Genomic DNA, 14,889 nt, shown 5'->3' on the forward strand with positions numbered 1-14,889 from the left:
CCCAACATAGCTCCTTACCTGACACGGTGTATACAGGAAGTACTTGCATCTCTTCCAATTGCATGACCCCAGACTGTCCAGAATGCGCCACTGCGACCGTGGACCCGGAGCATATTATATTTCACTGTCCGAGATTCGAGATTGAATGATGGAGGTTGAATGGTGCCCTCAACGCCATAATAACTGCAGGTCCGTCTTTGATGCCTTTTAGTTAAGAAGGAATAGTCAGATAAACGAAACAGCCAGTGAACTCTAAATCCTTCATTTTAAGTATGTATTTTATTTAACTCATTTTCATAATTTTCTTATACAACACATATTTGTTTGCTTCTCATTAATACATTATTCCCGTTTTTGAACGAATCATATCTCCTGTATTCATTTATTTAAATTGATTCACTTTATTCAATATGTTTTACATAAATCCTTGCATTTTGCGGAACACCTTTTTTTTATTAGCACAATTTAATAATTAATAATATTTCATTAACGAGATCCAAATTGTTTTGTATATAAATGGAGCGTAATTGTTTTAATTTTTTTTATTTTGTTTTGCATTATTTCATTAAATAGGAAATTTTATACGAACAGTGAAGGGAAATGATAAAATAAAAACGAGTAGTAATGATAGTATGGGTAAATGATGTGTGTGTGTTTAGATTCAGGATGAAATTGGACAGATAGCAGGATAGGGGATGCAACTACATCAACCAAACATGCTCAAGAATGCATCAGAGAAAACCCAAAAGGCGGGTCAACTTTTATAGGATAGAATACAATTGGATAGAATTTAGAATATAATGAATATATTTTATATATGCGTCTTATATGTTGTCTGTTTTTGTTTTTTCTAATTTTAAATAGGATATTTTTAAAGTACAATAATGCGTCTTTAATTATTGTTGATTAAATTTATTGTAAACATATTTTGTTGTTTTCTGCTGTTCCATTTAACTCTCAAAGCGTTGCACTAGCTTAAAGCGAGGGATCTTACTATAATATACAATTTGATATAGAGAAGATATACGTACAACCGATTAAGATTCGCAATCATATGTAATTTACAATAATATGTTGATTTGATTTTTCTTATAATTCATAAATATATCAGCAATGATAAATAACAGAATTGTACTAATTGTTTGACCACTCGATGATTCGAATGCGTACACGATTTTATTTTGTTTTTTTTTTTGTGTTACGCCATGCCTGTTCCTTTGATTGGTTTGAATGTATATGTAGCTAGTGGTTATGTGTTCGTTGTAGTGATATTTCTAACATACGGTACTGACTACATCTTCATTTTGTGGAAAATATAAAATATATCACGTTACATTTCCTTTTCAATGCTTGTTTATGGATATTGATGGATACTATGATTTAGCATCATCTTTAATGTGGTAGAAAAGATATAAATTTTATTGCACTTTTGTTTGAATTTTGATTAGAAGCTTTCAATCTATTTGAAAACATTTTTTCTACAAAATACGGGAAATAATAAATGGAATAAATTAAGGGAATTAAATTAGTAATTTTAATCTTTTATTTACTGTTTAATTGTATTTCTATTATCGTTAAAAAAGGAAGGGAAACACGAATGCCTACTATAATATGTGTGTTAATAATTCTTTACTTATTAATACACTCAACTGCATTGTTTAACCATTTCATCCTCACCAATTGCAACAACTTTTATCATCTTTTCTAACACATCTTCAAAATCCCAATGAACAAGCCGTTTAATTTTATGATTAGTAGTTTAGAACATTCATTCTGTGAATATACATTTCTACTTAGTGCGCTTTGCTCAAACAATTTTCTTTTATTATTATCAATGGTTTTAACGGCTACTTACATAAAATTTAACTATCTGAACTGAGTATACATGCGACAAGGTGAGAAAAATAGCAAATGAATAATTATATAGGGAACGAAATTATAGTTTAGAAAATAATTTACAAAAAAGACCAAGTAAGTTTCAATTATTATAACTATTTCGTAAGCAGCCATTCAGTTTAATATTTATTCTTTGAATTTTATCTCTAGTTATATCATTTGTATTAAATTAATTTGTTTTATTCATATTTTAACAATAAATATGTAATTTATTTATATATTTTTTCTCTTTTCATTATATTGTCATTTTATGATATATAAATCTACTTTAGTTTTGGAAATGATTTATTTTATTTCTATTATAATATTTTTTTCACCATTAGATATTGAACCAATATAATAACCCACAATAGCCTATTATAAATAAAATAGTGGCAATTGCATCTCACAATTTATCCCATCATAATAATATTAATTTTTGAAAAATCTGCTTCCAATTTTGAAACCTCACATCCCAAAGCTATGCTAGAAAGGCTGCTTCTGAATCCTACCATTTCATTCTTTTTTCTTTTTCGTGATTTTTTTCCGTAAAAACATCTACTTGTCCGCTACCTCTTGAATGTGACACAGATTTATCTAAAATTTCATGCAAATTTATTGAGATCATTGGCATGTACAGCTTTTTATTGATAAAAGGAAATTATTAATGAGGACTTATATTCCCAAGAACATCTACTTTGGTCCAAAGCTAAATTTTAAATCCAATGATATATGGGAATCCTAAAAAGATGATGGGAAACCATTCATTCGAATATCATATTCGGAAATAGATTTAAAACAATTCATCTCCAAAATATTTTGTTTCATTCTTGTTATTTTTGGAAAACCTTTTTAATAGATTCATTTTGTTTTCATGTTTCATTTTCTTTCAACATTTAGTATAATGTATGTAATTGCTAAACATTTTTTTTATTGTAATTTATATTTTAATCATATTTCTTAGGCATACATAACTTGGAGTATATAATTTTCTCTTCATTAATTACCATTTTATACGTAAATTACGCTGATACGCTGATATTTATTCAAATAAATAATTAAATAACAAAATTAAGTCCAAAAGTATCATAAATCAAACATAACATTCATGTGCGCTAACAATCCAAAATCTTTTTTTTAGATAAATCAAATAATAATAATAAAATAGATTTTATCAATTAAAGACGAAATCGAATTTATACTCTTATAATTTGTATATTTAACGTCTTACTTAGTTTCTATTCTAGGTGGGTATTGCCATTTTTCAATTTAATAAATTTTATTATAGTTTATATGTATGTGTAAGTCTTATAATGTACGGTATTTTTTTTGTGAAGGAATAAACTTGAGTAACGAGTTGGATAGGCAAAGGTCAAATATTTTCACATCTCCATTTCACTCCGTTTATTTTTTTTTATTATGTCCAACATAAAAAAAATATATGCAAAAATTATTGAAGCATTAATCGAAACATGTTATTCTATACCAGGATCATCCACCCATCTGATAATTGAATTACGATATTCATAGACGATTTGATAACTCTCTCTCAAAATCTTAACCTTTCTCATGACCCTCAAACGGTTTGGTTCGATGAATGATTGATTATAGCCTTCAATTCAGCTATCATTAGAGACTCAAAACACGACCCTGCTTCCTTCGAATATTATTCTCAGCAAGAGTTCAACATAGTATTATGAAGTCGAGCTTAACACCATCAGCAAATCGAGACAGTTTTTAGTCAACTCAACCGATAAAAAAATTTATTTCAAGCAGTGGACTGCAGGGTAGACCGATGTGAAATGTAGCTCTCTCTCAACATATCTCCGGCGGAGAAGTGCGTCAGAACCAGCAGTTCCAGGATTTCACCAGAAGATTCCGCCCAGGCGCCTTTCCACCTTTTACAAAAGGAAGGGTTCTTATGTGTCTCATTGTTTCGCTGGTGTATCCAATGTTCTGACAATAATCTAACCAGGATCGCTCCTTGGCACTCCTGATGGACAACTAGTACTTCTTTAGGCAGTCCTTGTATAGCTCTTAATGTTTGCCCCTTTACAGATCCCTCTAGCCAGATTGCTAGGGCTGGACAGATCTTCATTCTACCACTGTGGCAATATATTCTTGTTGTATTATATTTAGCAGGGCAAGGAACTTTGAGGGCAGTTTCGAATGCCTTTTCTAGAGTCCCCATCTTTGAGTCCAGTTCGTTTGTCATGCTAATCATACCAATTTGCACACTGGAAGGTTTCTTCTTGATAACTTGACGAAATTTCCTCCAGTCGATCCCCTTGAGGTCTCTGAATGGGACCTCTGCGGCGAAATCCAGACTGAAAAGTATACAACTGTAATCTGATCTCTTGCCAGACACGCCTCACATTGGCGGTTAGTAGGGTGGGTGATATCAAGCACATCGTCCCAACTATTACAGTTCTCCGAGCTGGGAAAAAGGAATGTTGTGTACTGCCCCTGTTACACTCCGATTGATTTGCGTTAATAATGAAATCAAAGAATGATTCTGTAGCTCCCCAAGAACCAAACCCCTTGTCTGCCAAGACCATAAGTTGGTGGGGGGGGGGGGGCTACTTTCTGCACAAGGTGACCCTGCTATTAGCAAAACGAATCAAGAGTGAGGAGTCGAAAAACACTCCTCCCAATCCAGGGTGTTATGTACCGTGCCCATTGGATAATTTGCAGTTTGGGGTAACTGATTGTATTCGAACGGAGCCTCATTGATATCTTTTCACCTCAGTGAGTAAAATTAACCTTGCCGTGCCTCGGGGTACGGCGGGCCTCCTAACCTCCATACTCGTGGGAACCATATGAGTATATGATCAGAAAAGAATAAAAATAAAAGAACTAACTGCAAACAAGCCGGATACCCACCGTAAACAAACTAGTCCATCAGGCGGAGGCACATCTCCACAATACTGAGAACCATCTGACTAGACCCAAGAGTTGGAAGGTTAAGCAGTGGAGCCAAAGTCAACGGTGACCTACTGTGATGACTGCAACCAACAAGGGCTACATGGTATATGGAAAAGTAGGTCAGTATATTAGACATCAGAAAGGAGACAGAACTTAATAGCGCTGGTACTAAATGATACCTGCGCTATTTGTAGAAAAGCCTGGAATGGAAGCTTACGCAGGCACAACTCTTCAACAATGAAACCAATGAAAAGCGGAGCAGCGGATATCAGCCCACAAGAGAGAAATACTCCCAAGAAACCTAAAACCAAACCCAAGAGGAAGGAAACCGCGTTTAGGTCGTGGGCGAAGGTAGGAGCCAGGGAGCCTGCCGTTAGCTATGCGATGAAGGACATTGGATAGGCCATAATGTCAAAATTATTTCTGGAGTAAACATTCACTCGTGAGGGGCAGGAAATCGTCGAAAAACCCGTTGTCATGCAAATTCGCGTAGAAACGAGCAAGGCAGGCGTGTTCACCATTTTGACCAGAGACAGACTGCGCGAAGGAGAACTTTAATCTCTACACGCGATTATGAAGAGTATTTAGAAGGAAGAGGTCAAATACAAACTCCTCATGATCTTGGAGGTAACAAAATACCGTAGCTGCCTTATTAATTACAGATTTGGCAATATACATGTGGATGTTCACATGGAGAGTCCAAGGGGAGATACTTCGAAAGACACATCTTGTGGAAAACCAACAGAGATTCTTGAAGGAATCGAGCAGGTCATAGAGACTGAAAGGGGGAGACGAAGTAGAGAAACGGATCCGTTGCTCACTGAAGAGGAGAAGCTGGGCAACCAAAACTTTGATCTTCTAAGGCTCAATGCGAACAGCGAGACGAAGGAAGTGCTATGTAGGATGAGGAGAATAATACTCCAGCATTGGAGAATAGATCAAAAAGTTAATGTGACCAACGGCCAGCACTAATTCACAATGACAGCATTGGAGTAGTGCTGCTTCAAAAACCCTGTGCCTACCGAGCAGAGTCGTGGTCTGCAAAGAGGTAATTTGGGAGTTTTCTTGCGAAAAGCCAAGAGCTAGCGTCAATCTCAATCGCAATTTAAAATATGTATGTTCTTCAGAGTTCCTGCCTGAAAACCACGTGCTGTCGACGTCACTTTAAAAGCTACAAGGAGAACTCAAGAGGCAGTGGTAGCATCAAGCTATAGTATATCGTTTAAACCTATAACTGACTGGAACTTTGTTATGTGCACTATTGCCAAGTGTGTCTACCTGTCATCCGTCGTCCCATTGCCTTCTATTCTAATGTAGCCTGGAAGTCAGAGCATTCAGACCCTATTAATCGAGGGTCTTGTATCTGTTAGGCATTTTTATATCTGTTTGGAATTCACCTGGTTAGACCTACTAAGAGCATTAATAGTTACTTGTCTGTCTGTTAAAATAGCAATGATCTGCTCCATGTAGTTCCGTTCGAAGTATAACGAGGTATATCATCATTCCGTCTAGAATATGCTAATGTACTTACCCATTCGTCCAAAGTACGTTTTTCTTGCAACAATGACCCCGGCACCTGCGTCCTCTGCTCTGCTTCATCTCTTTTCATCCCAGGATAAAGCAAACTGCGCTGCGAACTCGCGTTGATTGTAAGTCATTCGCTGATATCGTCCGAAATGCATACACTGAAATGACCTCTTGATGCACCCTTATTTATCACAAACTAACTTCACCTCTAATGTTATCTTTCGGAGTATTAAAGACAAGAAAAAGCCCATCGGCATAGATTGTCCAGTGGCTAATTCCACCTCTGAATTATAAACTCAGGGGATTTGAATGTTCAACCTTCGCATTTCGATCCGGGAAACAGTATGGATTGGATATACTAAGTACAATAAAAAGCACGGAGCTTATATAGAGCTAAATTTAAGAACTTTCTTTTCTAGATTAGGGAAATTAAACGATTGGGACTGGACCTAGGGCAAAACAACTCGCACTTTGAAAAAGCAAATATCCTTGTTGAGGACTTCCTTCAGGTCTCCCAAAGTTTTTATTCCAAATGTAAACTTTGAGGATTTTCTTAAAACCCTTTCTAAAACCAGGAACCGCCACATTCTACACAACGGGTCGATTCCCATCCGCTCTATCCTTATCAAAACCATTGAGGGTACGAATAATTGTCTTGCGCTCACATACACTTGATGACTGTGAAACTGTCTTCCAAAATTTCAGTGCAGAGGCAACACATCTGACATTACCTTACGTCTGTCCTGAGATCAGCGTGCATAGGCCAGATAGAATTTGGGCTAGCCAGGTTTCGTTCAACGAAATTTATATTGATATTTATATATTTACGTACGAATGAAAGGGATCAAATAACACTTGGCTAACATTTTCAACCAACCAACGGGGATCCTAAGGCAGAAGTAAGGCAGTATCTACCCAGGAAGCAACCATCAATAACACAGAGAAGCTTCCCGAACCAATAAACAAAGTCCGTGGTTTTCAGTTCACCAATTGACCTGCACACATTTGGACTACCCCGTTCTACTCACGAAGCCGATTTTCTGTTAGGTCCTAACCAGTATTGACGCATTCCTAGGAAGCCCCCAAAAGCTGTTCTAACTTAGCGGGTATTTTATATTAGATTCTGATAATAGAGTCTATAATGGAAGCCAATTTTTAATTCCTAATCACTAAACCCGTTTAGTCAGGCGGCAATCACGGTTATTTTTCATTTTGCTCTCCCTACCCGATCCTACTTAGTGAAACTTCTCTTCCGTATGCCTTTGAAGGACTGTTCTCCCCAAAAATGGGAGAGATCTTTTGAACTTCTTCCTTCCAAGTGGCGGTACCCAAAGTCAGTAAAGACACCAGAGGAAATCGTACACTTGGCATAGACCAGTACAAAGATTTCAAAGTATCTCATCTAGTTAAGCCACTTAAGCAGCAACTTACCAAGTTTACTTGCTTCTACTTTGTCCTTAGCGAAAGGACATTTTTGATGCCACCAGCGACAGAGAAGTGCTCGAGTAGTGGTTGTGTCCCCCCCCCCCCCCTCCAAAACAAGTTGGTCTTAAGTTTATTTGTTCTCTAAATTGTTGGTGCCAAAAAATTCCTTTCCGGATAGTTTCAACTTTCAACACAAAAGCTCTCCAAATTTTTGTAAGGGACCTGACCCCAAGGTTGATATAGACCATTTAATTTTTCTCTAAGAATTAGCAAATCGGCTCTACTATAGAAGTCAAAGGCTGTCATTCATCTGGCATGAGCCATTAAAGTCTCAGATATAAAACTCATACGGCCATCACATCAACGCTGCGCAATCCACAGACTTGTAGTATTATCGGACATATTAGGGAAGCTTTTCTGGCGAGGTTACCTTGATTGAATCTCGACCAAAAGTGAGCATTCCACCACTATTCACCCAATACTCAGGTCAGTCAGATAGAAGAGATATTCCTTATCGTATTTACTTGCCACAATAGGTATGAACCCTGCAGTCTTTCTGGGCTGTCATCTAAAACTTTACCAGGATGTAATGCACAAGAAAGAGTTTGAACGCTTTAAAAATCATAGGTACTTTCAGGAGTGCGGATGTGATGTCCTCAGTCTCCAGAGCGTAACCGGATTAAACGCATCACAGGAGTCCTTAGGAGGTATTCAATGCTTCCCGAAAGGAAGGGAATATTCAATTACCTAGTTAGAATTTCTTTGATAAGTTTAAAGGAATTTCCAAGGATAGCGAGTGCTTTGACTTGCCAGGATGAATTGTAAAGCCCCCCTGGCCGCTTTGCTTCGTGAGCTGCCAAGGGAACGGGAAATCATGCCGACATTGCTTATGACCGGCATGGAACTATCTGCACCTCAAGATAATGAACAAGTCGGAAGAATGCCCTCCGTTCAGCTCGTTTTTAAAAGGATAACTCCATAGTTCTCGAACGAACTTTGAACTGTTCTTGTTATATGTTCATGCAAAAATCCTATGCACATATATTATCGACAACCACTATTGCTAAGGAAGTACGATTGGTAGCGAATATCAGCCAGTCAGCCTCCTCAATTATTTGCGTTCCCAGTTGAGATCCAGGTGATATCGAAACAATACTAAACTGAAGCACCGGCGAACCCGGGGACAAGCTACATATTCATCTTGAGGAGCGAATGCGAAAAGTGTTGTCCATGGGAGACAGTAACTACAAGCTGAAAACCGTTCTACCCTTTGCATATTTATCAATTGAAAATACACAATACTCGGAAATTACTTCATTTGCTAGGATTTGCGAAGTATCCTTACCTATTAACACGACATCCCACAAAACTTATGGTATTTGATTTGCTTACGAAAAAATATCCAAGCTTGATCAATTTCTTAGCAAAACAGCACAATAATAGGGGTTGTGCAGCAAATGGGGATTTACCGGATGAGTACTCCTTCGGGAACGTGCCAGACACCTCCAGATGCGAACGAGTAGTTCCCTTGCCAAAATTAGTCCAACATGGGGGTTTACCGGATCATGCATACGAGTAACTCTCAAGCCTAAAACAGTCAGATATGAGACCACAAAGGTTTTCATGTGAATCACCCTTATTTATGCATGCCCCATAGAGCTCAACCCAAATTTCCAAATTTAAGACTAAGCACAGATCGCTACTGGCAGGAATTAACCGACCAGGTAAATAGGGATCCAGACTCGGTTATAAATCTGCCGTCCGAATAATCGGGGCTCTGCGGGAACCCTCCATATTTAATGCCGACCAGATGAACCGAGTAATTCCCTAAACATCCCGTACGGGCTGATACCAATAGGGCGGAAGTCGTCGAAAATCGCCCGCTTTGCATTATGAGGTCTTTCATAATGAGAAGGAGGCGTCATATCCGGACAGTATCTCGTCAGAAGTCATTAAACTGGTGCTTGGCCATCGACCAAACCTAATGCTCGGGGCATTCAACGCGTGCCTGAAGGAGGGCATTTTGCCTTCCCGCTGGAAGGTGGCAAGGGAAATGGAAAGGAGACCTTGAGCTGCCTTTTGTACACTGACCAATCTGTATACTTGACACGGTCGGGGAAGTGATTCAAAAACCCATATTCCAGTAGTGTCTTATCCACAAGGCAGTTCGGTTTCAGAGTATCGAGGTCGTGGAAGCGGTTCATTGAGCTCAGGCACACAGCCACCGATCTCGGCGGGAATGTCCCTCGTAATGCTTGCGTACATTAAAGAATTATCTGAAAGACCACTTGCTGCTCAATGAGACGCTAGAAGGTTAAAGGAGATCGGTGATCAGAAGAGTCGCACTTGGTCGGTTGCACTGTTGAACAGGCTTGAATTAGACTTGACATATTGCCGCGGCGAGTTTGCAAATGGATGATTCTTCATGGTTTCAACCTTGCATTGGACAAACCGAAGTACTAATTTTGACCAAAACGAGAATCCTGACCCTGCATCCCATTTCAGTCAGCCGGTTGATTATAGTCAAAACCAATGATTAAGAATCTTGGTTTAACGCTCGACTTAAAGATGAGCTTTTTACAACAAATCAAAGCAGTAGCGTACAAGGGCATATCTGGAATATCGGCCTTAAGTCGGCATATGATGACGCCGTAGTGGTGAGCGCTGGCGTAATCCCCGTTGTACTCCTTGGTAAGGAACGTAAAACCATCTACAGGTTGTTGGTAAAGAATGGCATCGTACGCAAAACGCAACTCTCTCGGCAAAGTGAGTCAAGAGACAGATAGACTGCGCGTCACGATCCCCTGACTATGTGTTTTGGAAAGAATGGTGGAATAGTGGACGACACCGACCACACCTTTTTCTGCTATAGATAGTGGGATGGGATTCGTTAGCGACTTTATGCAGGAGAGCTATCGCCCAGTCAACGTTTTCAGAGAAAGGCTGAGGAGCGCTGGCACATGGTGTCGTGTGCCCATTATCAAGTTCTTCTTGTTACGAAGAAAATTTAGCTCCACCGGATGGCAACAGTTCTTTGAACTAACCATGCCCTTCCTCCTCTTACCTCCCGGTGATGAAAGGAATTCCTTAATTTGAAGGCTCCCTAAGACCGGATAGCGGGAGAGCTAACCCGAAATGATGTTTCAAATTGTTTCAGGCTAGTTCTCTAGTTTGCTGAAAGTTAACACTCTGTGCGTAAACGCATTCACATACCCTACTAAAAAGGGCGATTCGCGGTAAGCCTATTTCACAGATAGATTTCTAAAAATTTCTCTTCATGAGGCAACATGCATTACGCTGGCGATGTATGGCAAGCAGTGTATGTAACTTAGCAGCCTTCCTAAATTTATAGGAAGTGTTTAACAATTTTTCCTTCCTCCTATCTTTTTTAGCTTCTGTCAGGTTCACAGTCGTGGCAACTATTCCTGGTATAGCTTGTCATCTCCCAGTTGTCAGTTCGGTCCAGATGGCGTCAAGAAATTCTGAAATCACCGCCAATGTTGCCTCAGTCAAGTTTTGAGTTGCTTTCCATGGATTTGGAAATTCAGACGACCTTAGGTAGTCAGTGATCACTCGTAAGGATTAGATAACTATGGAATATGATGGATGCACCATTTTATATGTTGCGAATATCTTCCCCACGATTTCATTAAACAATTGAATAATCTTAGCCTCAAAGGCCTCGTGGATATTGAATGAAATTGGGCCGTCCAAGGGTATCGTACGTAATGCTAAAACTCAGAGCAAACAGTGAACAAAGGGTCAAGAATGCCTGGATAGCTTTCCCGAAATAGCTTTGAAAAATAATGGAAGGTCAGTCCTGGTGGGAGTTTTCTCAGAACTAGAGTCAGTTTCCGAAGAGAAGAGTCTTCCAGACTAAACCCGCTTGTTTTAAGCCAATTGTGAGATGCGCGTTAGTTAGTTATTTCGACTGATTGTCAGAGTTGGCTTATCCTTTAAACTGTATTTTTTGACAACTAGAGGGGAATGAATGATTCCATTCTTGACAGCCCTTCGGTGAATAAAGTATCTATTCCGCTAGCTTCCATGAAGAATGTAACTTACTCCCACTATTTATCTTCTACTGGTTGTCAGTCGAGAAATATTTGGCCTCGCGCAAGAAAGTCCAAACATGTCAGCCAACTTATCAGCCCAGCACGTGCGAATGCTTACAGGATAATGGTCGATTCCACAGGGTATTGGTTAATGGAAAATCCTGTTGATGATGAGAATTTCCCGATTCTATCTAGAAATGGACACTAGTAAAATCAGTCCCAGGCAACCTCAAGAAAGTTTGCGGGTATTGAGGGACTACCTAGGGGGTCGCACCTATTTTTACGAGATTCGAGAAGGACAACGGTGATGGGAGCTCACATTGGGGACGAATAAAATATCTATGCTTCGTCCTATTCTTAAGACTTCTCACATGGCGATCTACCATATGGGATGCCTATTATAAAAATCGCACACCGTATCCAATATGCACATGATGTTTCAGTACTATTTGCCAAACCTTCGGTCACACGATATTAGTGTACACTGAAAATAGCCATGTAGAAAATTAGTAGATGAAGGAATACTTGTGAATCCTTTATAGTTCTGGAGAAAACCGCGATCCGTCCTATAAGAGCTGGTCAGAACATGGTTGAGTCCAATTCGGCATAATGACATTTTCGAAGATGATGTCCCTCAAGTAGTCTCGGGATACTGCGTTAAGGCTGCAACTGGAATATTTGCGGTAAGCCAGCTAATGACCAATGCCGGAGGTCCCGTATTCACTAAGGGTCGATTGGTAACGAGAGTAGATTAGGCAGTTTTCTACGGTTCTGAAATATGGGCCAGTGAGAGTTAACGCGTTTAAAGTTGTTCATCCCCTATATTCTGGAGCTTCATGTACTTAAATTCGACCCGCTCAAAAAGATTAAATATTGATTTCGGTGTAAGCCTTCATTATCAAATTAATTTCGGCAAAATTGCTCCTCTTGACATACATACATTAATGCGTCAACTGATTTTCATACCGATTTTGACCTTGGATAGAATTCCATCGGCAATATTTTTCCGTTGCGCAGTGAAGTTCAGGATTCGCATTCGGTAGGCTGGAAAAATTATGGATCCGCGAGAAGAATTCTGTTTGAGTCCAGTGAAACTAATTAAGGGGGAGCACCATAAGGTCATTCAGAAGTTTAGAGAAACCAAAGCACTCACACGATAAGTCACGAAACACTGAGGAACCTGCTCCGAAACCAACTGAGTGCTATCGATGGTGAACAATTTTGCAACTAGTCCTTTTTCGGTATGTCTGGCACCAGGGCACCCTTACAATATAATACAAACATGTTTCGAAGTATATGCAACTGATATAAGCCGATAAAAAGCTCTCGAATGATAAAGGACCTTAAACTGAAAAAAAATCGACAACAGTCAAACGAAAGGTCCACAAAAAATGTCAATCATGAAACCTAGAAACTCTGGAGGCAGACTATTCTAGCATTATTTCACTACACATTCTGTGCCTACATATAAGTAGATGATAAATGCGCAAATATAACTACTACATTCTGGTGTGTATGCGTGTGGGTATATGAGTGAGTGACTAGGATAGGTTAATAATGTATGCAATACACAATTTTTTTTTTCTTCAACTAACATGAATTGTATATATCACATCAGACAATTTTCCGAGGATCCAAAAGCGAACCAACAAACATTGTCCGTGGTGTTGCTGTTGTAATTTTACTTTTTCTGTATCTTATTGTATCGCACGCCAATAGCGTTTAAAATTAATAAAAGCCGCAATATATTCTCCTTTAAATATTTGTGTTCCTTCACTCTGCCATCTGACTCTTCTTACTTCAGGTCTAGGTCGCTGTCATCCCCGTATCTATTCCACGATTGGGATACTTTGGTAGCTGGTGGAGTACTACGCGTTGGAGAATCGAAGTCTTGGAAAGCTGCATTTTGAATACCCTCGTAGATGCGATAGCCTGGATTCGAGGTTCGTCCGTTGCTGTCTGAAGCAACACTCATACTCTTGGCAAGGGGAGGATTTGGAGTACTATCTGAACGTCCATTCATTGTTGAGCCAAATCTATCCGTATGAGAAGCTGCGGATGTTCCAAATATTATATCAGCATCTGAAAGTGAGCCCCCAGACCTGGTGAAGCTACGCCTTCCTGAGCCCCCAGATGTGCTGTAATCCTTATGAGAGGAGCTAATTACATCGCTAGGATCGGAACCGAAAATGATTTCGGCATCAGACAACTTCCTCGTCATTTGTCCTTTACTATCTGTATGGCCGTGGGTTCTTTCTACAATAGGCTCTGAGGTCTTGCTAGAATACTTGCCATATGTGGAGAAGGCTGGCACTTCGCTGGCCGATGTTACTTCAGCATCCTTGATTATTGAGGAAGATGTGGAATACGAGGAGATCGATTCTGTTGAAGCCTTATAGGAGCTTTCGCTTAGTTTCCTCGCCGTACCATTGGTGGTTCTTGCTGTAGTCGAAGTTGCCGACCCGTTGCTCTCTGACGTTACGGAATTTCTGTAAATACCTGAGGATGAAGGCGTAGTCGTTGCTACTACAGACGATGATGGTTTCGACGATGCTACAGATACACCAGTCTTACTCTCCTTATCAAAGGGGTTGACTCGTTCTTGTGGTTTAAAATTTGTAATTGGCCTATAGTTACTGCCGTTACTCTCTACGGAATCTACCTTAGAAACGCTGGAAGAACTACTAGTTGTTACAGTGGTCGCTGGCACAACTGACGGTAAAACACTGTTTGTTGGTTTTGTTTGTTGATGGTTCGGGGTGTCTTTATACAAAGAACCTGAAGAAGCTGTAACTGAGCTTGATTTACTAATATCTGAAGCAGTAGCTGATGATTTTGGAGTATGACTTTGAATTGAATCGGTATATGAGGTGCCAGTGTCACTAGTAGTTCTACCACGTTTTTTCTTTGCTAATTCCTACATGTCACCAAATATCCCAGCGAACGTCTTACGAAGATTTTTCATTGTATCTTCAGCATCTTCGATGACTGATGATTGAGATTGTGGTGGTCGATGAGATGCACGTGATCCAGTTGAAACTTGAGATGTTTCAGATGCTGAAATTTGGGGAAGGATGCGATT

At 39.3% G+C, this 14,889-nt stretch overlaps 1 protein-coding gene across 1 annotated transcript in view; it reads right to left on the reverse strand.

The window, feature by feature from the left end:
• Positions 1-246: 246 nt before the first annotated feature.
• Positions 247-14,889, reverse strand: part of LOC119660622 (synapsin) — a 278,142-nt gene continuing 263,499 nt past the window's right edge. Inside the window, exon 15 of the mRNA XM_038069325.1 lies at positions 247-14,864. Coding sequence (XP_037925253.1) covers positions 14,725-14,864 — 140 coding nt within the window. The 3' untranslated portion in view covers positions 247-14,724. The remainder of the gene's footprint in view (positions 14,865-14,889) is intronic.

This window comes from Hermetia illucens, chromosome 6 (genome assembly GCF_905115235.1).
Source record: "Hermetia illucens chromosome 6, iHerIll2.2.curated.20191125, whole genome shotgun sequence".
Classification (NCBI taxonomy): domain Eukaryota; kingdom Metazoa; phylum Arthropoda; class Insecta; order Diptera; family Stratiomyidae; genus Hermetia; species Hermetia illucens.